At 45.8% G+C, this 22,997-nt stretch overlaps 2 protein-coding genes across 7 annotated transcripts in view; one reads left to right on the top strand and one right to left on the bottom strand.

The window, feature by feature from the left end:
• The window catches only part of STX8 (syntaxin 8), a 691,269-nt gene that overhangs the window by 412,915 nt on the left and 255,357 nt on the right, over positions 1–22,997 (bottom strand). The gene's annotated exons all lie outside the window — the stretch shown is intronic.
• Positions 1–22,997, top strand: part of USP43 (ubiquitin specific peptidase 43) — an 87,181-nt gene that overhangs the window by 9,689 nt on the left and 54,495 nt on the right. For both annotated transcript variants that reach the window (XM_050765247.1, XM_050765245.1), the window contains exons 2-5: positions 1,626–1,757; positions 11,597–11,700; positions 20,156–20,248; positions 22,336–22,471. In XM_050765247.1, the coding sequence (XP_050621204.1) occupies positions 1,626–1,757; positions 11,597–11,700; positions 20,156–20,248; positions 22,336–22,471 (465 nt within the window). The remainder of the gene's footprint in view (positions 1–1,625; positions 1,758–11,596; positions 11,701–20,155; positions 20,249–22,335; positions 22,472–22,997) is intronic.

Below are 22,997 nucleotides of genomic sequence, written 5' to 3'. Positions count from 1 at the left end.
AAGTCTCCTTTATTTTTATTTTTAGTTTTTTGAGACAAGAGTCTCATATGTCACCCAGGCTGGAGTGCAGTGGTACAATCTCTCCTCATTGCAACCTCTACCTCCCAAGTTCAAGCAGTTCTCCTGCCTCAGTCTCCCAAATAGCTGGGATTTCAGACATGCACCACCACGCCCAGCTAATTTTTGTTATTTGTAGTATAGACAGGGTTTCACTATATTGGCCAGGCTGGTGTCAAATTCCTGACTTAAAGTGATCCACCTGCCTCAGCCCCACAAATTGTTGAGATTACAGGCATGAGCCACTGCACCTGGCCTCTAAAGGCTCCTTTAAATCTCAAGGGAAAATTAAAAGAAAGGAAAAAAAAAAAAAAAAAAAAAAAAAAAGCCCAGCCCGCCTGATTTGATTGGCAGTGTTAAGGATTGTCCTGGTCCTCAGCCTGGCTAAGACCAATCCCTTTGGCAGGCATGAGCAGAGAACAGACCTGCGTGGGATGAGACTGGAGGTTTGGCTCTGCAGTCTAAGAGTGAGACCCACAGCCATCGTGTGCTGTGTGCATGTGCATGTGTGAACACATAGACAAGTGATTTGCTTACATCCAGATGCCCACATGCTCACACATGTATAGCAAAAGTCCCTGGAAAGATGCTGAAGGAAGTGCTAAAAGTGGCTGTCCCCTGAGAAGGAGTACCATGGGATGAAGGCCAGGTAGAAGGAAGAGTTCATTATCATCCTTTTTTATTGCATTATTGTTTTTTAGTATGTGCATATATTACTCTTTGCAATAAACTTTTAAAAAGCTGGAGTGTGCATTTATGCAGAAAATGACAAAGTTGCTACACAATTTAATAGAAGGACAGCGCAAGGGGGACCAGGAATGCAAACACCACGAGGGCAGTGAGTCTTCATCCGTTTTGTTCACTGTTGTATCCCCGGTCCCTAGAATAGTGCCTGGCATGTGGTTGGCACTCAATACGTATTTATCAAAGTAGTGAAGGGCTGGTTCAACCATTTGATGACCTAACCACAGAAACAAGTTTGTATCCTTAAATTTCATACATGTTAGAAAGAGACAGTAGAGGAGCTACATGCATAGTACTTAAGGAAATCAACTTCACTGCAAATGTCAGTATTCTGATAGAAGAAAGAGTTGAAGTTATGGGAATGAATGAAATCAGCAAGGGAGAGCAAGTAGGGCGAGAAGGCTGTTCACCATCTAGGTGAACAGAGAGAGACAGCATGAGAATAGACCAATGGAGGGAAGACTAGTGGAGCATCATACCCCAGCAGTCACAGGGAGAGAGCTTCGGTGGGTCAGATGGTCAACAGTATCAAAATACTCAACAGAGACCACCCTCTGGGTTTTCAAAGGATAGAACATACATTAGCAGGCCTCTGGAAAGAAAATATCTTCTCCTATATACAGAGACCCTCATACTGTTTGGGGACATTGCCCCAAAAGGGCGGGCTTTGGCATGAAAGAACATTTCCACCCCAGCGGTTTGCATGCTGTCATCCCAGGTCAGGGCTGAATAATGACCACTTGGTAGACCTGGTGCTCACAGAGCCTTCGTTTGGTTGTATAAGGGGCCAAATTCACCTCTGGATTTCCTTTTTTTCCTTTCAGAATGCAGTTTCCAAGTATGGCTCTCAGTTCCAAGGCAATTCCCAGCATGACGCCCTGGAATTCCTGCTCTGGTTGCTGGATCGTGTACACGAGGACCTGGAGGGTTCGTCCCGAGGGCCGGTGTTGGAGAAGGTCGGTCACTCTCAAAACAACACAATGTACTGGGTTTTCTTTTTTTCCTCTAAATATTGACTCAGCTCCTCAAAACTGAATCTTGAAATTGAGATTCTTAGATTCCTATATAGTCTGGTTACTATATCCACAGTCCATTCCCTGCACCCTTCTCTTAGCTGTGTTTGTTTTACACAAGGCATTTCCTTCCATTCCAGTATTTCTCATTCTCTTTGTCCCAGTGATATAATGAATAGAGTTTCATTTTGGCTCAAAATATGAAAAGTCTTTTCTTTGGTTTGTATTCCGTACATTAGTGTGGTCATCCAAGGCCATGAGTACTGTTCCCTATTATTTGCAGATGGTACCATTTGAACTCTACCGTTGCTTTCTCAGTTATGTATTCTACAGAGCACTAACTGTTAACTTTTCCTCTCACGACACAGGTGGATGATTTTTACACATGTGCATTTAGCATCCCCAGGTTTTGATGAAACCCCAAACCTTTCAGAGGAGGAAAGCACTACAATAATTTGTCATAAGAACAGCTGATTGATACCTCAGGTGCAGTCTTTATGGACTTTGCTCAATGATGGCTTATGCTCTAATGCTAGTCCTCTGTCTCCCACTTAAGAAAGTAAAAGCGAATGAAGTTATTGTATTATGAAAGTATTCATCCATTCTCACACAGCTATAAAGAAATACCTGAGGCCGGGTGTGGTGGCTCATGACTGTAATCCCAGCTCTTTGGAAGGCCGAGGCAGGCAGATCACTTGAGGTCAGGAGTTCAAGACCAGCCTGGCCAACATGGCAAAACCCCATCTCTATTAATAATACAAAAATTAGCCGGTGTGGTGGTGCGTTCCTGTAATCTCAGCTACTCGGGAGGCTGAGGTAGGAGAATCCTTTGAATGTGGGAGGTGGAGTGAGCTGAGGTCACGCCACTGCACTCCAGCCTGGGTGACATAGTGAGACTCGATCTCAAAAAAAAAAAAAAAAAAAAAAGAAAAAAAAAGAGACATACCTGAGACTGGGTAATTTATAAAGGAAAGAGGTTTAATTGACTCACAGTTCCACATGGCTGGGGAGGCCTCAGGAAACTTACAGTCATGTTGGAAGGAGAAGTAAGTACTTCCTTCACAAGGTGGCAGGAAAGAGAGAGAGTGAGGGGGAAGAGCCCTTATAAAACCATCAGATCTCATGAGAACTCACCCACAATCACAAGAACAGCATGAGGGAAACTGCCCCCGGTGATCCAATCACCTCCCACCAGGCCCTCCCTCCACATGTGGGGATTATGGGGATTACAATTTGAGATGAGATTTGGGTGGGGACACACAGCCGAACCGTATCAATGAGTGAGCGAAGTTATTTTAAAAACATCTGTGAATAATCTGCTGTAACAGAAGAAAAGTTTCATGAACTTTGATAATTCCATATCAATGAGTGAGCAAAGTTATTTTAACAACATCCACGAATAATCTGCTGTAATAGAAGAAAAGTTTCATGAGCTTTGATAATTAATCAATAACACATACCTTTTGATGTATCACATGGCTGATCCAGATGCAGCCATGAGAACTGTTTTACCAGTTTTTTGGTTTTGTTTTAAATCTGGACACGTTATTCTCATCCTTTTCATTAATCAAATAAAAAAACCCTTGGAAAGTGCTTAGATCTTTCAACCGTCACCTTCCCATCCCTTCAATGTTTACTTGGAGCCCGTCATTCTAGCGTAATAAAGAATGAACAGCTCAGGAAGCTTAGTATTATTTTCCTGAAGTTTGTCTGTTTCCTTTATGTTTTCCAGCTGTTATCTTTCTTTTTTTTTTTCTCTCTCTTAAAATGTCAACTTACAACTTTAAGAAAAGGAGAACATAACTATATATGTTTCATGTATCAGAGAGATTGGGTAACCTTCTTAAAGCCACACAGCTAAGTAAAGGACAGAGTCAGGATTCAAGCCCAAGGGGTCTGGTTTGAAAACCTATTTTCTTATTTTAAAAATAATCACCCCAGTCATTCCCAAAACATACAAATGAAACAAAGCAAACAATCACCCCAATAAAACCTGGGAGGACCCCACATTCAAAGGTCATGGTGTTTTCTCTGGGTTTTGAGATTAGGGGTGCCATGATTTCCTGTTTATCTTATTCTGACGCCTTTTAGTTGTAAGTGACAGAAATTTAACTTAGTCTCACTCAACAAAAGGGCATTTATTGACTTTTATAACTTGCGAGTCCAGGGGTCAGACCAGCTTCAGGTAGGGCTGGATCCAGGGACTCAGATGACATCACCAGGTCTTTGACTATGTCTCTATCCCTTGTCTCTGAATCCATTTTCAGACTGACTCTGCCCAGATGGTAACAAGATGGCCTTCTGCAATGCTCGTGTAGTCTTTAGAGCTTGGGATTCCAGAAAAAGCCCAGGGAAGAGTCCGATTGTCTCAGCTTGGTTCACATGTCCATTCCTGGGCATGTGGCCAGAAAAATGGAATATTCTAATTGGGTGCAGCTGGGTTGCATGCCTGTGGGGGTGAACGTGGGCCAAGGAGAGCTTTTATAGAAATGGAACAGTTTGCTTCCCCAAAGAAAGGAATGCTGAGCAGATAAACATATGTCTACTATACTGTAGATTCCACAAGTTTATAGTGAACACATTTTGAAATCAGAAGGATATATTTGTCAAAAAGATACTGTTTATTGAATGTTTGTTATGTGCCAGGGATCTAACTTGATGCTTTGCACAATTTCTTTCCCTACCTGACACGGAGTAGACAATAAACTCTTGAAGTGATTGACTAAATTAGTCATCATGCTTTACTATTACAAGGATAACTCATATTTTACAGTTAATGGAAATTTAGGTTAAGTTACTCAAGGCCACTCAACTTCTACTTGGTGGAGATAGAATTGAACCTGGCTCTGTCTATTTCAAAGCCAGTGTGTCAGATTCCTTTCCCTAAAGCATTCCTTGTGCTTTCTCAATTTCCTATGGCGGAGAGAGGAGACTTAGAGATAGGTGGTACCTCTTCCTGCTGGCTGCTTAGGAAGGCCCTTATCCTGTTTTTTTCCCTCCCCTCTCCCTGGCTATACCAGGCAGGTCTTCCTACTTCTAAGGTAGGTGGGATAGATAGCCTTTCCATTTTCCTTTTTTATCTCTTGGTAGCAGGAAAAAGCATTGGGCTTAAGGGTGGAGAAGATCACAGAGAGGTTAAGTAACTTGCCCCAAGTCACGCAGTTATTAAGTGAGAGAGCTAGGACCCAAATCCGGCTAGGACCCAAATCCAGTAAACTCAACTCTGTAACAGGCTTCCTTAACTTCGACACTGTTGGATGTTTGTGGTCAGTTGATTCTTTTCTGAGGATGGCTGTCCTGTTCCTGGTAGCATTAGTAGCACCTCTGTCTCCTAGATGCCAGTCTAGTAGGCATCTAGACTAGGCATTTGACTATTTGTGATAGCCAAAAATGTCTTCAGAGATTGCCAAATGTCCCCTGGGATGGGAATGGGGATGGTGACAAAATCACCATTCCCCCAACCCAGTTGAGAGCCACTGCTCTAGAACCTTTGTTCCTCATTGTGGTGCACCACCCCTAGACCTTTCTTTAAGATAATATTGTGTTTATTTAAGTCAAGAAGGCCTGGCAATAATTCTTTTTCTTTTTTTTTTTTTGAGATGGAGTCTCGCTCTGTTGCCCAGGTTGGAGTGTAGTGGCGCGATCTCAGCTTACCACAAACTCCGCCTCCCGGGTTCAAGCGATTCTCCTGCCTCAGCCTCCTGAGTAGCTGGAACTACAGGCGTGCGCCACCATGCCTGGCTAATTTTTGTATTTTCAGTAGAGACAGGGTTTTGCTATGTTGGCCAAGCTGGTCTCGAACTCCTGACCTCGTGATCCGCCTGCCTCGGCCTCCCAAAGTGCGGAGATTACAGGCGTGAGCCACCGCGCCCGGCCAATAATTCTTTTTAACAACTTCAAAACACAAGTAAAAGCAACCATAATTGGTTTTCCAGTTTCGAATATGTCCTATCGCAATATACTCCACACTACCGCCAGATAGAAAGGAAGTAAGAGCTTGTCCCTCCTCTGCTTAAATTCCCCCACTGGCTTCCAATAGCACGTAGAACAAAAATCAGACTCCCATGTGGCTGACAGGGCCCAGCCTGATTCCAGACCCCTCCACCCCTGGCTCCCTGGCCTTGATCTCTCCAGCTACTTTCTGTTCCTTAAGGGGCCAGGCGTGTTAGGAGTAGACCAGCCAGGCAAGACCAGCTATTGGCTATTGGCTAGAGAGAGGAGCTTACGCCGCCCTTAGTTTGACCTGATTGAAACCAGAAAAGATCTCTCTGGGTCAAAGCCTCTCCTGAAATTTGCTCTCAGAAAATTGGGCTGCCTGCAGAGGCCCGGCTGTGTACGCTTGAAGGTAGAGAACAGAGCTTTTGGGATTATCCGGCGTGAAACTTCATTTTCCCTTTCCTAGAAGGAAAGCCTCTGTCCTCTGTGAAACTCTGATTTTTTTTTTCTCTTTGAGGTTATTTCTGTTTTCAAGACATAGCAAAGCCATGTAGCTAGATTTATTTGAAACGGGAATAAAAACCATAAGGGCCGCTTTCTTTTCTGTTAATTTACTGATCCTCAAATGTTTTCATCCTGCAAAGAGGGCACATTTTTATTACCCTTTTAGAAACCCTGACACAATGTTTTTATCAGTTCGCTTTCCAGAATATGCCGCTCTTGCAGAATTAAGTAGGGGATGAGGCTGGGGAGAGGATCGGGAAGCTGACATGTGTTAAGCACTGGCTATGTGCAGGGAAGATACACAATATATGTCATCTCTTGAGATTGTTTTTATTTTTATTTATTTATTTCTTGAGACAGGGCCTCACTCTGTTGCCCAGGCTGGAGTGCAGTAGAGTGATCATAGCTCACTGCCGTCTTGACCTCCTGGGCTCCGGTGATCCTCCTGCCTCAGCCTCCCGCCTAAGTAGCTGTGACTATGGGGATGCACCACCACACCTGGTTAATTTTTTAGTTTTGTAAAGACGAGGTCTCACTATGTTGTCCAGGCTGGTTTCAAACTCCTGGATTCAAGCAATCCTCCCACCTTGGCCTCCCAAAGTGCTGGGATTACAGGTATGAGCCACTGTGCAGGTCATCCCCTGTGATTTTAATGGTAGCTCCATGAAATTGATGTGTTAGATGTAGAATGAGGCTCAGAGAGAGAGGCTGAGTATCATTCAGCTAACAGAGCAGAGCCAGCGCGTTTGACCTCATTGTCTGTGCTTTGTGAATGACCCCCTGCTGCCCCTCACTCCAGCCTCTTTCAGGATTTTCCTTCTCCATGCCCTTCCCTGGGTGATCCTGTCCACAGCCTCTCCCGATGCTGTTCAGTGTCATTGTAAATTCTTGGGTTGCAAGCAACAGCAAACGACTTGAGCTGACTCAGACAAGAAAGGGGACTTAGGAGAAGGCCAAGGAGCCTCACGCTGGATGACAGGGAAGGCTGAAGGACCAACTTGGAACTGTCAAGAATCAGGCAGCTCTAAGGGTATCTCAGCAGCAGCAGGAACTGCTCCGTTCTCTTCCCTGGACAGCACAGTCTGCAGAAATGTTTTCAGCCATTGGCCACTCTGGTCATGATTCACATTCAGAGTAGGAGCATCTCAGTGTGGCTTGCTTGGGCCATGGGCCTATCCCTTGGTAGGTGAGGGCAGGACCCTTGATTAAAGACCCCTCTCCATGCATGGACTGGATTCAGGGTTCTAAAACGGAGGTTGCTACTACCAAAGGAAGAGTAGCGTATACAGGGCAGTCAAAATATGCCAGGGTCTGCTATGCATCCAAGTTAGCTCCTCCAAGTGCTCTTCCCCTATTTGTCATGAATGTCTCTGCCTGGATATTGGGTCACCTCAAACCCAGCATGCCCGTCCCAAACACACCTCTCCTTTTGACTTTGCCTCTCTGTGAATGGAACCGGGGTTTGCCAGGCACCAGACTGGATCCTTGGAGTTGATCACGTTCCTCCACTCCCACAGTCAGGGGCTGATTGATGAAGCTACGTCCTCGGGTGTCTGGAATCCATCCCTCCTTTTCATCTTTATGGCTCCTGTTCTACCTTATCCTGTTGTTTCCTGAATGCTTGAGCCTACTAATCTGTGTCCTAACCTCCAAACTTATAGTTCTTCATCTGGGAGTCAGTAGCTGTCAAGTTAAAGCATCTCTCCAAACATGTTGCTACCACCTGAGTTCAAAACTCATCAGGTACTCCCCCTTGTGTAATAACAACCACCACCTACACTGTGCTTTGTGCCAGGCATGGTTCTAAGTGTTTTGTACATATGCTCTCTTTTTTTTTTTTTTCGAGACAGAGTTTTGCTCTGTTGCCCAGGCTGGAGTGCAGTGGTGCGATCTCAGCTCACTGCAACCTCCGCCTCCTGGGCTCAAGTGATTCTCCTGCCTCAGCTTCCTGAATAGCTGGGATTACAGGTGTGCACCATCACACCCGGCTAATTTTTGTATTTTTAGTAGAGATGGGGTTTTACCATGTTGGCCAGGCTGGTCTTGAACTCCTGACCTCAAGTAATCTGCTCACCTCAGCCTCCTGAAGTGCTGAGATTACAGACTTGCGCCACCGTACTCAGCCTTGTGATTTATATATAGAAACTCTTTAAATACTCAGAGAATCCCTATCAGACAGGTACTGTCATTATCCCTTTATTATAGTTGGGAAATCATAGAGCAAAGAGATTAAGTAACTTTTTTAGCTGGATCAGAGCAGTCGAGTAACTTGTAATCAAGTACCGGTGTGGGGATTTGGACATTCTTTTTTTTTTTTTTTGGGATGGAGTCTTGCTCAGTCATCCAGGCTGGAATGCAGTGGTGTGATATCGGCTCATTGCAACCTCTGCCTCCTAGGTTCAAGCAATTCTCCTGTCTCAGCCTCCCAAGTAGTTGGGATTACAGATGCGTGCCACCATGCCTGGCTAATTTATGTATTTTTGGTAGAGAGAGAGTTTCACCATGTTGGCCAGGCTGGTCTTGAACTCCTGACCTCAGGTGATCCACCCACCTCAGCCTCCCAAGGTGCTGGGATTACAGGCATGAGCCACTGCACATGCCCAGACATTCTTTTTGTTTGTTTGTTTGTTTGTTTGTATTTTTGAGATGGAGTTTTGCTCTTGTTGCCCAGGCTGGAGGGCAGTGTCGCAATCTCTGCAATCTCGACTCACTGCAACCTCTGCCTTCAGGGTTCAAGTGATTCTCCTCCCTCAGCCTCCTGAGTAGCTGGGATTACAGGTTCCTGCCACCATGCCTGGCTAATTTTTGTATTTTTAGTAGAGATGGGGTTTCGCCATATTGGCCAGGTTGGTCTTGAACTTCGGACCTCAGGTGATCCACCCATCTCGGCCTCCAAAATTGTTGGGATTACAGGTGTGAGCCACTGTGCCCAGCCTGATTTGGACATTCTTGACCCTGTTACAATGCTGTTCACTGAGCCAGGTAGTCTCCCTTAGGACATAGAAGTCCCCACCCATTGTGGCACCAGACTCACATTCCAGCCCTGTTTTCTACTTCCCTTTGCACATCCTGTATCCTAGGCAAATTGGGTGTCATAAAATATTAGGACATATAAGAATGACCATTTTGAGCACTCATAACTTGTTCATCTCAATATTTTATTATGAAAAATTTCAAACATATGGAAAAGTTGAATTAATTATGAAGTGAACACTCCTCCCCATCACCTAGATTCTACAACTTATGTTGTACTAAATTTGCTTTATCACACATTTACCCATCTGTCTCTCTATCCACTCATTACTCATATCTTTTTTCCCCTCATCTTATTTTTTGGATGTACTTTGAAGTAAATTGCACACCTTACCCCAGACGCTTCACATGCGTTCCTTTTGCCTGGTTCTGTCATCTGCTTTCTAAAATCCTTCAACATTTACCTCTAATTTAACCCAGGTCTTTACATATACCTCACTGCCTGCCTGTTCTTCTAAAGGTATATATAGACACATGCACGGTGTATCAATGGTATTCGAGTTTCATGGTGGGAATGTTAGGAAAAATTGTCTAAAAAGACTCCATGAGGGGAGTAATGATGAAAAAGTTGAGAGATGCTGCTCTAGGGCATATTTTATGTGGGGCCTTGCATAGATATTTATATAGGTAAGTTTATATTTTACTAAATAGCGTTGTATTATGAGTGGCTTTGATTCTGGGATTGCCCTTAGGGACAGACATCTTCCAGGACAGAAATTTTGGCATAACAGGGCCTTAATCAAAAAATCATGTCCCATGTGTGGTAGGGAACGGACAGGGGGTGAAGAATAAATTTAGGGAAACGAGAAAGGTTGATTAACTCATTCTGGAAGTGGTAGGGGTCCAGAGGAGGTTGGTGGCATTAGGGCACACAGAAGCCCTGAGGTGAGATAGGCTAAAAAATGACTCCCAAAGACATGGGGTCCTAATCGCTGCATCTTGTAGATGTTAATCTGTATTAGTCTGTTTTCACGCTGCTATAAAGGAATACCTGAGACTGGGTAACTTACAAAAGAAAGAGGTTTAATTGACTCACAGTTCCACATGACTGGTGAGGCCTCAGGAAACTTACAGTCATGGTGGAAGGGGAAGCAGGCACCATCTTCACAAGGCGTCAGGAGAGAGAAGAGTGAGCAGCAAAGGGAAGCACCCCTTATAAAACCATCAGCTCTCATGAGAACTCACTAACATGAGAACAGCATAGGGGAACCGCTCTCATGATCCAATCACCTCCCACCAGGTCTCTCTCTAGACATGCGGGGATTGTGAGGATTACAACTCAAGATGAGATTTGGGTGGGGACACAGCCACATCATATCGTTACCTTCTATGGTAAAGACTTTGGAGATGTGATTAAGAATCTTGAGATGGGGTCATTAACCTGAATTATCCAGGTGGGCTCTAAATGCTACCAGTGTTCTTCTGAAAGAGAGGCTGGGGGAGATTTGAGACACACACAGGAGAAAGCTATGTGAAGACAGAGCAGAGAGAGAGTTGAAGATGCTAGGATTGAAAACTGGAGTGATGTGGTCACAAGCCAAGGAATTCTGGCAGCCACCAGAGTTGGAAGAGTCAAGGAACAGACTCTCACCTAGAGCCTCTGGAGGGAGTGCAACCCTGCCCACACCTTGATTTCAGTGCAGTGATACTGATTTTGGATGGCTGCTGTGAGAGAATAAGCTATTGTTTACAGCCCCCAGTTTGTGATAGTTTGCTATCGCAGCCACAGGAAACGAGGAAACGCAAGGGGAATGTAAAGGACACAAGCACTGATGGACGGAGTGAAGGAAACTTGTGCACCAAATTGAAAAACTAAAAGACTCATTTGCCTGCAAAAGAGAATACTTACGTGAAACTGGCTCCTTGGAAAATGTGGGCAGGAATGATTTAGCAGGCAGGTGGAAGGTGGAGATATTTGGTGTGGATGCATTTGAGGTGATGGCAAGCCCACCCTGTGAAATATACAAGAGGCACCTAGACATTGAAGCTGAGTGGGACAGAGATAATGCACAGGGCCGTCCATCCAGGGGGAACAGGTGAGGCTGATGAGAATGAGCGAGCATCCGCCAAGGTTCAGGCTCAGGTTTGCTCTTTTAATACACGCACACTTTTTGTCCCAGAGAATTTGGGAGGTCAGGGGATTGAAAGAAACTTGAGTTATGGTAAAGGCAGCACTGAAGGTTGAGACTCTACAGAAGCCCAGAAAGGGATGATGTGGGCCCAGGAGGAAGCATGGGCTCGGTGGTCTGGAAGCAGTTGAGTGACGAGAGGTGTATCTAATCCGGCTTCCTTTCCTCATTTCTTTGCAGCTTCCACCTGAAGCCAATAAAACCTCTGAGAACTGCCTGTCACCATCAGCTCAGCTTCCTCTAGGTGAAAGCTTTGTGCAAAGCCACTTTCAAGCACAATATAGGTAAGACGGGGATGTGTTTAGAATGTATCACCCAAGCCCACACACTCAATTCCTGGTAACCAGTCTCCCATTGCCAAAACAACAAAACCACAAACACCCTTTTCTCTCCCATTAGAAATCCTGACTAAGCACACACTCCTGTTGACCTTTAGTATTTCTTCTTTTCCTTCTTCTTGGCTCCTGGGCCCTCCACCTTACTTGAAGGAGGGGTGATAAGAGGGTGATTCTATAGAAGGTAAATGTGAGCTGGGATCTCACTAGCAAGCAGTCACTCTGAAGTTGGGGAGACCCTTCCTGTTTGTTCTCTCTCCAGAGAGCCCAACTTAACAAGTCATTCTGAGCTCAAGAGTTCCAAGCATTATGGAGGATATAAAAATATATATACAGCCTGGGCCACATAGGGAGACCCCATCTGTACCAAAAAAAAAAAAAAAAAAAAAAATCCTAGCCGGGTATGGCACGTGCCTGTGGTCCCACCTACTCGGGAGGCTGAGAAAGGAGGATTGCTGGGGCCCAGGAGGTCGGGGCTGTGATCGAGGCTGGAGTACAGTGATCCGTGATCGCACCACTGTACTCCAGCCTGGGCAACAGAGTGAGACCCTGTCTCAAAAAAATAAGTAAATAAACAAACAATATAAAAACGTATGCAGCCTTTGACTTCAGAAAGTATGTGTTCTCTTTGAGCTTTTTTTATATGAAAGTGCAGAGACTCATACAAGGCAGAATAGTTTCAATATTATAATGTTCAGTGAAAGCACTGACAGCAGCAGTGAAAGGTCAGAAAGGGGAGAAAACCCCATGGGCTTCTCAGAGGAAGTGTGCCTTTTGTTGGCCTCTGCAGGATGAATAGAAGTACGAATGGGTAGGAAGATATTCAACAAGAACAAATGCAAGCTTAAAGGTGGGAATGAGCACAGCAGGCAGGATTTAGATGAGGAAGTCATTGGTTACAAAGAGCCACCTCTAAGATGCTTGCCTCTGTGTGTGTGTGTGTGTGTGTGTGTGTGTGTGTGTGTGTGTCTGTGTGTTGCCAATATATGTATTCATGTATATGTATCTATGTGTGTGTGTCTATAGATATTTTAAGCCTTACAAAACGTCTCAGGGGGTGAGTATTAACATCTGGGAGGTTGGGCTTTTTCTACGGACATATGATAAGTGGCAGAACCAGGATTTGTCCCCTGAAATATCTTTAAAGCACAAGTCCTGCCTTTTTGCTTTCTTTGCAATTCTTCTGTTGTTTTTCCAGCTAACCCTGTCCATTCATTGTGATTCTCTGCTGCTCCTTCAGTTTCACAGAAACTCTGTTCTCTATTATGGATACCAAAAAGAGTTTTTTGTATTTTTCTTCTGGATGTTGCAGTAAATCATTTCAAAGCCGTGCTTTTCTCTGAGTCGTCTGGATAATCTTCCCTTTGCATTGCTCTGCAGTGGTTTCTTGGAGGTCTCCAGGTGATTTTCTTCTCTTATTGACTTATCTTCAAACGAGGAAATAATTATTCCGTCTTCTAGAATTTCCTTACTTAGAGCCATTTACTTCCATACTTTCTGGGGACGTGTCTTCTTTGTGTTTGCACAGCAAGAGGTCACTTAAAACTGCCCGGAAACTATCCTGATTTAGGATTCCTATTCTATTCAATAACCACTGAAAAGATAAATAGGGTATAATTACTGTCTTTAGAGGCTGATTATTTAGGAAGACCAAATAGTCTTTGAAACTAAGCTGCTTTCCACTGGTGAAGAAAAATCTATAGCACTTGATAAGTTCTGTCACTCTGCCTCACCAGGGACGGGGGGACCCTGATGAAACAGCCGGGGTGACTGTGGGCTCTCCGTTCCTGTTTGCGGTTGTTTAGCGTACAGAGCAAAGAGGATCGCACCCCTTGAGCTCAGATTTCTCTGTCATGCCTGAAGAAAGCCTTTCTCATTTCCTGAGGGATGTGGTTCCTCTCCAGGAGGAGGTATGCAGAGAGGAAACCTAGATTTTGTGGTCACCAGTCTTGAAAACTACTGGCCATGAAAGCCACTTGTAGGGCATCTGTTTTATCTGTTTTTTTTTTGTTGTTGTTGTTTGTTTGTTTGTTTGTTTGAGACGGACTCTCCCTCTGATTCCCAGGCTGGAGTGCAATGGCACGATCTTGGCACCCTGCAGCCTCCACTTCCCGGGTTCAAGTGATTTTCCTGCCTCAGCCTCCTGAGTAGCTGGGATTACAGGTGTGCGCCACCACGCCGGCTAATTTTTTTTTTTTTTTTTTAATTTTCATTAGAGATGGGGTTTCACCATGTTGGTCAGTCTGGTCTCGAACTCCTGACCTTGTGATCCACCTGCCTCGGGTTCCCAAAGTGTTGGGATTACAGGGGTGAGCCACCGTGCCCAACCGGGCATCTGTCTTATCTTCAGGTGCCCAACGCAGAGGGTGCTAGAACCAAAAATAACGAGACAGAGGAAAAGCATAGAGGAAGAGAAAGAAGAACATTTAGAACGAGGGAAAGGGGAGAGTATAAGGTGAAGGCGTGTTAGAGAGAGGGGAGGGATCGCCGATCATCGCCAGCAGGTCAAATTCATCTGTGTCCTTGTACAATTCATTCACCTATTTCTCTGTTCAGTTCCCCTCTCGTCCCCATACTCTTTTTCCTTCTTTCAAATATTCAAGTGCCTGCTAATGTGCTTGGTCCAGCAGTTACCATGAGGAGGAGAACTCCCAGCTGAATCCTTGTTGATTCTTTAGAGATTTCATTCATGCCCTACTGTTGTCTTGTAGGTGCTGTGAACAAGACTCAGTCCATTCTCAGGGAGCTCACATTCTACCTGGGGGAATGTTAGATAACGTACAAGTAAACAACAACCTGTGACAGCCATCAGCAGAAAGATAAGGAGTCACCTGGGAGGCGGGGGAGTGGCCAACATTCCATAAGGCGGGCAGGGAAGGTTTCTTATCGGAGGGCTGAAAACAGAGGGACAAGGAGTCTACCATTTAATAACTGGGGACAGAGTATTCCAGGCAGAGGACACAGCACAGGCTAAGAGCCAGAAGTAGGAATAATCCTGGCAAGTTCAAGGAATGGAAAGCCCAGGGTAGCTGCCAAAGAATAGAGTAGCTGGGATTACAAGCATGCACTGGAGATGGGCTGGAGAGTTGGGTGGGGACCTGGTAGGGCAGGTTTTCAGTCCAAGTGTGCGGGTTTTAGTCTCAAGGACACAGGAGGACACTGCAGAGTTAAAGGAGGGAGTGATCTAGTTCATCAGTTTCAGAAGTGACTGGTTTTTTTTTTTTTTTTTTTTTTTTTTTTTTGAGACAGAGTCTCATGCTGTCACCCAGGCTAGAGTGCAGTAGCATGATCTCAGCTCATTGCAACCCCTGCTTCCCGGGTTCAAGCCATTCTCCTGCCTTGGCCTCCCAAGTAGCTGGGACTACAGGCATGCACCACCATGCCCAGCACATTTTTGTATTTTTAGTAGAGATGGGGGTTTCATCATGCTGGCCAGGCTGGTCTCGAACTCCTGACCTCTAGTGATACACCTGCCTCGGCTTCCCAAAGTGCTAGGATTACAGGCATGAGCCACTGCACCCGGCCCAGAAGCAACTGCTTTTTATGAGCAATGCAGGGAGGTGAGAGGAGGCAGGAGCAACAGTTGGTGTTGCCACTGTGGTCCCAGCGGGAGAGCAATGGTGGTTGGAACGGCAGAGGTGGCGGTAGAGATGGAGGGAAGTGGAGGGGTTTGGAGTATGTGTTTGGATGGAGAGTCAGCATCTTTCCATTAGTCCCTCTACCCCTAACCCCTCACCCCAGTCTTGCTAACGTGGTGAGGGGTAGAGGGACTAAGGGAGAGATGAGAATCTAGGATTTACGGTGACTCTTGGGTTTTTCTATGATTATAACTGATGAGTGCTTCGGAGCACTCGAGGGTGCTTTGAAGTACATGCCTGACTTGGCGTGGGATGAATCGGGGGTGGGGAGGACTTCCGAGGAAGTGACATTTGAGCTGATTGGATATTATGGACCATCAGTGCCCTTTGGGTATTTTTCCTATAGCACGATGAGTAAGAGGTAAGGTGTTCACGCTAAAGATGAACTGGCAGTGGCTGAAAATGCCTGCTTTGTGCCTGCTGATAAAGACAAGGTGCCGTCAGGGATGCCTTGAGGTCTGTGAGGTGGTTTCCTGCAGTGGTCGGTAGTGGCAGTGCCTGGCTGGCGGCTCCTGCCGTCCCTGACTCTCTCCTGGCTTCCTCTCCTTGGGGAGGGCTTGCCTGGGATGGCATCAGCCTTCTTGATGTAATTGACGGATGTGTTATTATGGGTTAATTCAGAGGCATCGTCCCTTAAACCCCTTTTAAGGGGCTGAGTTGTTGACTTTGGTTGAGGGAGAGAAGAGGAACCTCCAGTACTAGAGTGTGGAAGATCCTGGACCGTAGCAAAGATATTTAGTTATTCTATGTGATTATCATCACAGTCTAAGAATGTCTACAAGTCTAACAACCAACGATTATGGCTATGTTGGAGTTTTGGCTGGAGGAGTGTGTCTGTGTGTGTGCGCGCGCAAGTTCTTCATGTCCTTCATAGCCTTTATCTGCAGAAACTCTAAGGATGTTCTTGAAGGCTTCCTCAGAACAGATCTCCGAAAGGTGAGACCTTGCTTATGTATTGGCATAATTACTGCTGTTTGCGTAGACGTCAGATCCACTGTCCAGTGAGCAGGTAAAGTGGACTGGGTTTGAGGTGAAAGATGCGTGTGTATTTGGCAGCAGTTAAAGGGCAGAGTGACAAGAAATTCAGGGGCAAAGCCTAGGGCTCATTGCTGGGCATTTGTAGCAGGTGGCAAAGCAAACCGCAGCCCTGAGTTTTAGTAGCACTGACAGGGTTAGCTTTGTAACAGAAGCAATTTGACAAGGAGAATGAATAACTTAGGGAAATGGGCCTGTGAACATTGAAAGGCAGTGGGGTGATTTTGTGTTCCTTTGCCCCGTGAGTGCGCTTGCAAGACAGCACGGCAGGACTGTGAATGTCCTGGAGCGAATGGGGAGAACGGAGGCATCCCTCAGGCCACATTGGGGTATATTGCTGTAGCCTGGCAACGTGGCCAGAGCTTTTTGTAAAAGTGAAGCTACCGCCGGGCGCGGTGGCTCAAGCCTGTAATCCCAGCACTTTGGGAGGCCGAGGCGGGTGGATCACAAGGTCAGGAGATCGAGACCATCCTGGCTAACACGGTGAAACCCCATCTCTACTAAAAATACAAAAAACTAGCCGGGCGTGGTGGCGGGCGCCTGTAGTCCCAGCTACTCGGAGGCTGAGGCGGGAGAATGGCGTGAACCCGGGAGGCAGAGCTTGCAGTGAGCCGAGATCACGCCACTGCACTCCAGCCTGGGAGACACAGCGAGACTCCGCCTCAAAAAAAAAAAAAAAAGTGAAGCTGCCTCTCCATCTTCTTCCAGATGTTGGTCACATCAGTCTGTCCTCATTTCTCAACCTTTGATACGTGGATATATTTCACATCTTTCCTGTAGTTTCTTATGAAAACATTATACTTTTTCATTGTTTATTTTATTTTATTTTTATTTTTTTGAGACGGAGTTTTGCTTTTGTCGCCCAGGCTGTAGTGCAATGGCACGATCTCAGCTCACTGCAACTGCAACCTCCACCTCCCGGGTGCAAGCGATTCTCCTGCCTCAGCTTCCCAAGTAGCTGGGATTACAGGCACCGGCCACCACGTCTGGCTAATTTTTGTAATTTTACTAGAGATGGGGTTTCACCATGTTGACCAGGTTGGTCTCAAGCTCCTGACCTCAGGCGATCGCCCGCCTCGGCCTCCCAAAGTGCTGGGATTCCAGGCATGAACCACCGCGCCCGGCCCATTTTCATTCTTTCAATATAAAATCTGCCCATTCTATTTGTTTTTCTACAAACCACTCATCGCTTGCTAGCAGATAGAAGTTGGTGGCTCAATGTAAAAAGTCATATTCCTGAACTGGTTTCATATGTTGCAATGCTTCAAGAAGAATGCAACCCGGCATAGTTTTAGCAGGCTGAAAAACACGAAGACGTCAATGAAAAACATTCTCTCTCATTGGTTTATATACTTGTGAAATGGGAATTTGGGGATTTCCCAATGACCCAAGTATCTCCTTCAGGCCAATTTTTGCCTAGGTACGTGACGGACAGAGGTGGAGAAGGATTGGAGGAGAGATGCAGTGGCAGAGGAGACCCTAGAAATGTTGGGTTTCTGGCTGGCTGGCGCTCACTGTCGGATACAGTGCTTTCAACAAAAACACTAACTACCATGGGTCTCCCAAAGGCAAATGACCTGAGGCAGCAGGGGCGATGGAATGTCCAGTACTGGGGCCTGTTTTCTGTAATCAGGCTGATGGTCTGATAAGTTGTATCCAAGATAACTGACTTGTAATGGACAGATCACCCAGGAGTGCCTCAGGCGGCACCCTCCCCTTTATGTTCCTGTTTGTCCCTGGATTTTCCTATTTGTCTGCTCAGTGGAAAACCAATCAAACAAGACGGGCACTTTCCACAAGGACTCAGGAAACCTGTTCTGATACCAGCTTTGGCTTTACTTGCTGACTTATCCCGGGAATGTCATACAGTGCTAAGAGTATGGACTTCAGAGTCAGACTGCCAGGGCGGTCTTGTTCTGTGTCCTCAGAGAAGTTAATGTAGATTTTTACAATTAGTAACGTAGCATGCAGAGAAATCCCTTGCATCATATGATAGGAGAAAGAAAATTGGTACGTACATGTGGAATATAAAAGTTGCATTTCACCTGGGCACAGTGGCTCACGCCTATAATCCCAGCACTTTGGGAGGCTGAGGTGGGTGGATCACGAGGTCAGGAGTTCGAGACCAGCCTGACCAACATAGCGAAACCCCATCTCTACTGAAAAAAATACAAAAAATTAGCTGGGCGTGGTGGCGGGCACCTGTAATCCCAGCGACTCAGGAGGCTGAGTAGGGAGAATCGCTTGAATCCAAAAGGCAGAGGTTGCAGTGAGCTGAGATCACGCCGTTGCACTCCAGCCTGGGTGACAGCATGAGACTCCGTCTCTAAAAAAAAAAAAAAAAAAAAAAAAAAAAAAAAAAAAAAGATGTTGCATTTCATTTTCAGAGCTCCATTTTAAAGTAAGGGAGTATTAAGTTTAAAAGAGTTGAAAGAATATAAATGAACATTATATATATCTACTCTGAACCAATTGACACCTCACTGATTTCTGCTAAAGAACACAGGAATGATATGAGCATGGAGTCTGGAAACCGAGCCTAGCTTTCTTACTTGAGAGCCATGTGTTCTTCAGCAGATTACTTAACCTCGCTGTGCTTCAGGTTTCTCTTCTGTACAATGGGCATAATATCAGTTGCTATGGGTGGTAAACGGGTTCATCTATGCTCAGTGCTCAGAATGATGCTCGATTCTTAGTAAATGCTATTGCAATGTTAGTTATTACTTTAAGGAGTGACTTCTGTTGTTTCTTCTTCTGTACAGTAAGGAGGGTGGGTGGTGTCAGTGGTTCTCTACTATGGGTGAACACTGGGGTCATTTGGGGAGCTTAAAAGCTCTCAGGATTTTAGAAAGATTTTGATGTCCGGACCCCTCTCCGCCCACCTTGAAACAGAATCTCTGGGAGTGGGGCCTGGACATGGGAATTTTTAAAAAAAGCTTCCTGTGGTTCTGGGGCACAGTGAGGCTGAGAAGCAGGGGAAGAGATGGTCCTGAGATCCCTTCAGCCTGGAAGTTGGCATGCTGGGTTTGTATGGCAGGGACGGGTTATAGCTTCCCTTCCCATAGTCAGTGCATTTATATATGTCCTAAAGTTTCTTTTCCCTTTTACAAAAAATGGAGGTGAAAGTCCTGTAACATGAAGTTAAACACTCTAAAGCGTACAATTCAGGGACATAACATTCACAGTGTTGTGCAGCTACCACCTCCTAGTTCCTAACCATTTCATCACCCCAAAATAAAACCTGGTACCCAGTCAGCAGTCAGCCTCATCCTCCCTTCCCTCAGCTCCTGGCAACCACCAATTTGCTTTCTGTGTCTATGGCATTACCTGTTCTGTATACTTCATATAAGCGGGATCATGCAATATGTGCCCTTTCATGCCTGGCTGCTTTCATTTAACTTACTGTTTTCAAGGTTCATCCACATTGTTGTACAGACCGGGGTTCATTCCTTTCTATGGCTGAGTTGTATCCCACTATGTGGATGTACCATATTCTGTTACCCGTTTGTCTGTTGATGGATGGCTGGATTGTTCCCATCTTAACTATTGTGAATGGAGCAGCTATGAACACCTGTATACAAGTATTTGAACACCTGTTTTCAATTCTTCTGGGTATGTACCTAGGAGTGGAATCACTGGGAGTGGAAATGCAAGGGTAATTCTGTATTGAATTTTACTGCCAAATTGTTTACGTGTGATTAAACGTTCGCCTCTGTTCTTCACCCTCACAGATCTTCCTTGACTTGTCCCCACTGCCTGAAACAGAGCAACACCTTCGATCCTTTCCTGTGTGTGTCCCTACCTATCCCCTTGCGCCAGACGAGGTACGTGAGTGTCGCGACTTGCCCAGTGAACTTGACTTCCATCCTTACTCATTACGGGGAACCTTCTGGCCTCACACCTGCCATTTTCTCTCCTTTGCTTCTCAGCCAGCATTTCTCTGGAAACCAGCCCTATAGCTGGATGACATTCAACTATTGAAATTGACAGAGTAAAAGGTTACTGTGTCCCTTCTCTAACTGAGGAAGGAATTATGAATGTTTGGCACAATTGCCAGACTTAGGTCTGTGGCCCATTCAGAAGCTGGCACGGACCCGTTGGTCTCACTTGGTCACACGGAAGCAAACTAGAGAAAATCTGTGGCCACCTGCTTTTTTTTTTTTTTCTCCAGCTTTATTTCAATTTCAAAAATCTATTTTCTTCTCTGGGAAGGTGTAGGAAAAAGATATCTTTAAGGAGCAAAGCAAGAGGAAAAGGGTTGTTTGGGGAAGATGAGTGACAAAGAAAAGTGGAGGTAGGGCTGGGTAACAGGCACCATGGGCCAAGTTCTATAAAAGTAAGCCCAGGCCGGGCACGGTGGCTCAAGCCTGTAATCCCAGCACTTTGGGAGGCCGAGACGGGCGGGTCACGAGGTCAGGAGATCGAGACCATCCTGGCTAACACGGTGAAACCCCATCTCTACTAAAAAAAATACAAAAACTAGCCGGGCGTGGTGGCGGGCGCCTGTAGTCCCAGCTACTCGGGAGGCTGAAACAGGAGAATGTCGTAAACCCAGGAGGCGGAGCTTGTAGTGAGCTGAGATCCGGCCACTTCACTCCAGCCTGGGTGACAGAGCGAGACTCCACCTCAAAAAAAAAAAAAAAAAAAAAAAAAAGTAAGCCCAAACCTTCGCAGTGACCAGGAAGGCAAATGGCCAATGACTGTGTCCTGGCATGTGGGTAAGCTCCTATGTGGGGCGTCTTTTCTGGCATTGGAACAGAGGCATTTCCTCTTTATGTTTCCCACCTCCTGAAGTGCCATTTCTCTTACCCTGTGCCTGTTGACATCTCCTGCCTTTAAGATGCAGCTGAAGACATGACATCTTCAGAAGGCCTTCCTCGGCAACTCAATCTCCCTTTCTGCTGTAAAATCCTGTGCTGCTGATATTCTGCACTAGAAATGTAACTATTGGCTTATACTAGAACATGGCTCATGCTGTCTATCATCAGTGACACCATCAGATAATGTCAACTTATAGATGTGATGATCTAAGACTCCTAGCCTGACACAGCGCAGCACAGGGGTTAAGACCATTGACTCAGGAGCCAGACGGCCCAGGTTCAAATCCCAGCTCTATTAATTAATTACCTGTGTGACTTGGGCAGTTAGTGGAGTACAGATCAAGAGAAACAGTGGCTGCAAGACTGGGCCTTCATATGCTGGTGGGAAGGAGAAGCGATTTCTAAAGGAGACTCTCACTAAGGAGAATGTCATCAGTAGTGTTGGTTTGTACTGAGAAGAACACCTTGACTGCTTTAATTTTCAAACTGTGGAGTTTGTTTTTGTTTAAGCTTATCTATTTAACAACTAGAGCCTTGAGATCGGACATCTCTATGGTGATTCTTAGTCGAATACTTTTTTTCCCCCCAACTCGCTGGATAAGTAGCTTAGAAGATTTGGCTCTACCCTGCCACCTGGTGACAATGTACCAAGTACAGGGACACAACCAGGAAGTAGAGATTAACTACGTGCTGAACTTGATCCATTATCTTTCTTTTGTTTTGTTTTTTTTTTGAGGTGGAGTGTCGCTCTGTCACCCAGGCTAGAGTCCAGTGGTGCCATCTCTGCTCACTGCAACCCCCGCCTCCCAGGTTCAAGCGATTCTCCTGCCTCAGCCTCCCGAGTAGCTGGGATTACAGGCGCCTGCCACCACACTCAGCTAATTTTTTTGTACTTTTAGTAGAGACGGGGTTTCACCATGCTGGCCAGGCTAGTCTCGAACTCTGGACCTCAGGTGATCCAGCCGCCTCAGCCTCCCAAAGTGCTAGGATTACAGGTGTGAGCCACCGTGCCCGGCCTTGATCCATCATCAACAATGTCGTTCACAGTTACTGTCAGTCCTTTAAGGGTGTTGCCCCTTCCTGTTTTCCAGGTTCTTGAGTGTCACCTTGGTCTTCCCCTCTAAGAGCCAGCGGTTCCTGCGGGTTGGCCTGGCCGTGCCAATCCTCAGCACAGTGGCAGTCCTGAGGAGGATGGTTGCAGAGGAAGGAGGCGTTCCTGCAGATGAGGTGTGATAGAATTGCACTGGGGCGTGGGAACCCGGGAGGCGGAGCTTGCAGTGAGCTGAGATCCGGCCACAGCACTCCAGCCTGGGCGACAGAGCGAGACTCCGTCTCAAAAAAAAAAAAAAAAAAAAAGAATTGCACTGGGGCCTGGTCATTGGATGACAGAATGCTAAGTGAGCCAGCTGTCTAGGCTGTTTAGGCCAATTTGTGGTTCCCAGGTGACTCCAGCATGACTCATGAGTTTCTGTTTGATTAGTAGTGCCTGGCGTCTGGGATGACTGGGCCTTGACTTCTCCCTGAATTGACACAGAATGACCCGAAAAGAACACCTTTGCCTTCCAAGAAGGCGATGACGATTATGATCATAATAATTCCAACAATAGCTACCCCTAGGTAGTGCTTACTAAGTGTGAGGCACTGTACTGTGACCTTTCTATTCATGCCTGGTTTAATCACAGGTGTCCTGTGCAGTAGACATTACAATTATCCTCCTCTTACTAATGGGGAATAAAGAAGCCCTGAGAGGTTA

This window comes from Macaca thibetana, chromosome 16 (assembly GCF_024542745.1).
Source record: "Macaca thibetana thibetana isolate TM-01 chromosome 16, ASM2454274v1, whole genome shotgun sequence".
Lineage (NCBI taxonomy): Eukaryota > Metazoa > Chordata > Mammalia > Primates > Cercopithecidae > Macaca > Macaca thibetana.
The sequence above is the reverse complement of the archived record's forward strand: the minus strand, read 5'-3'. Positions and strand labels throughout refer to the sequence as shown.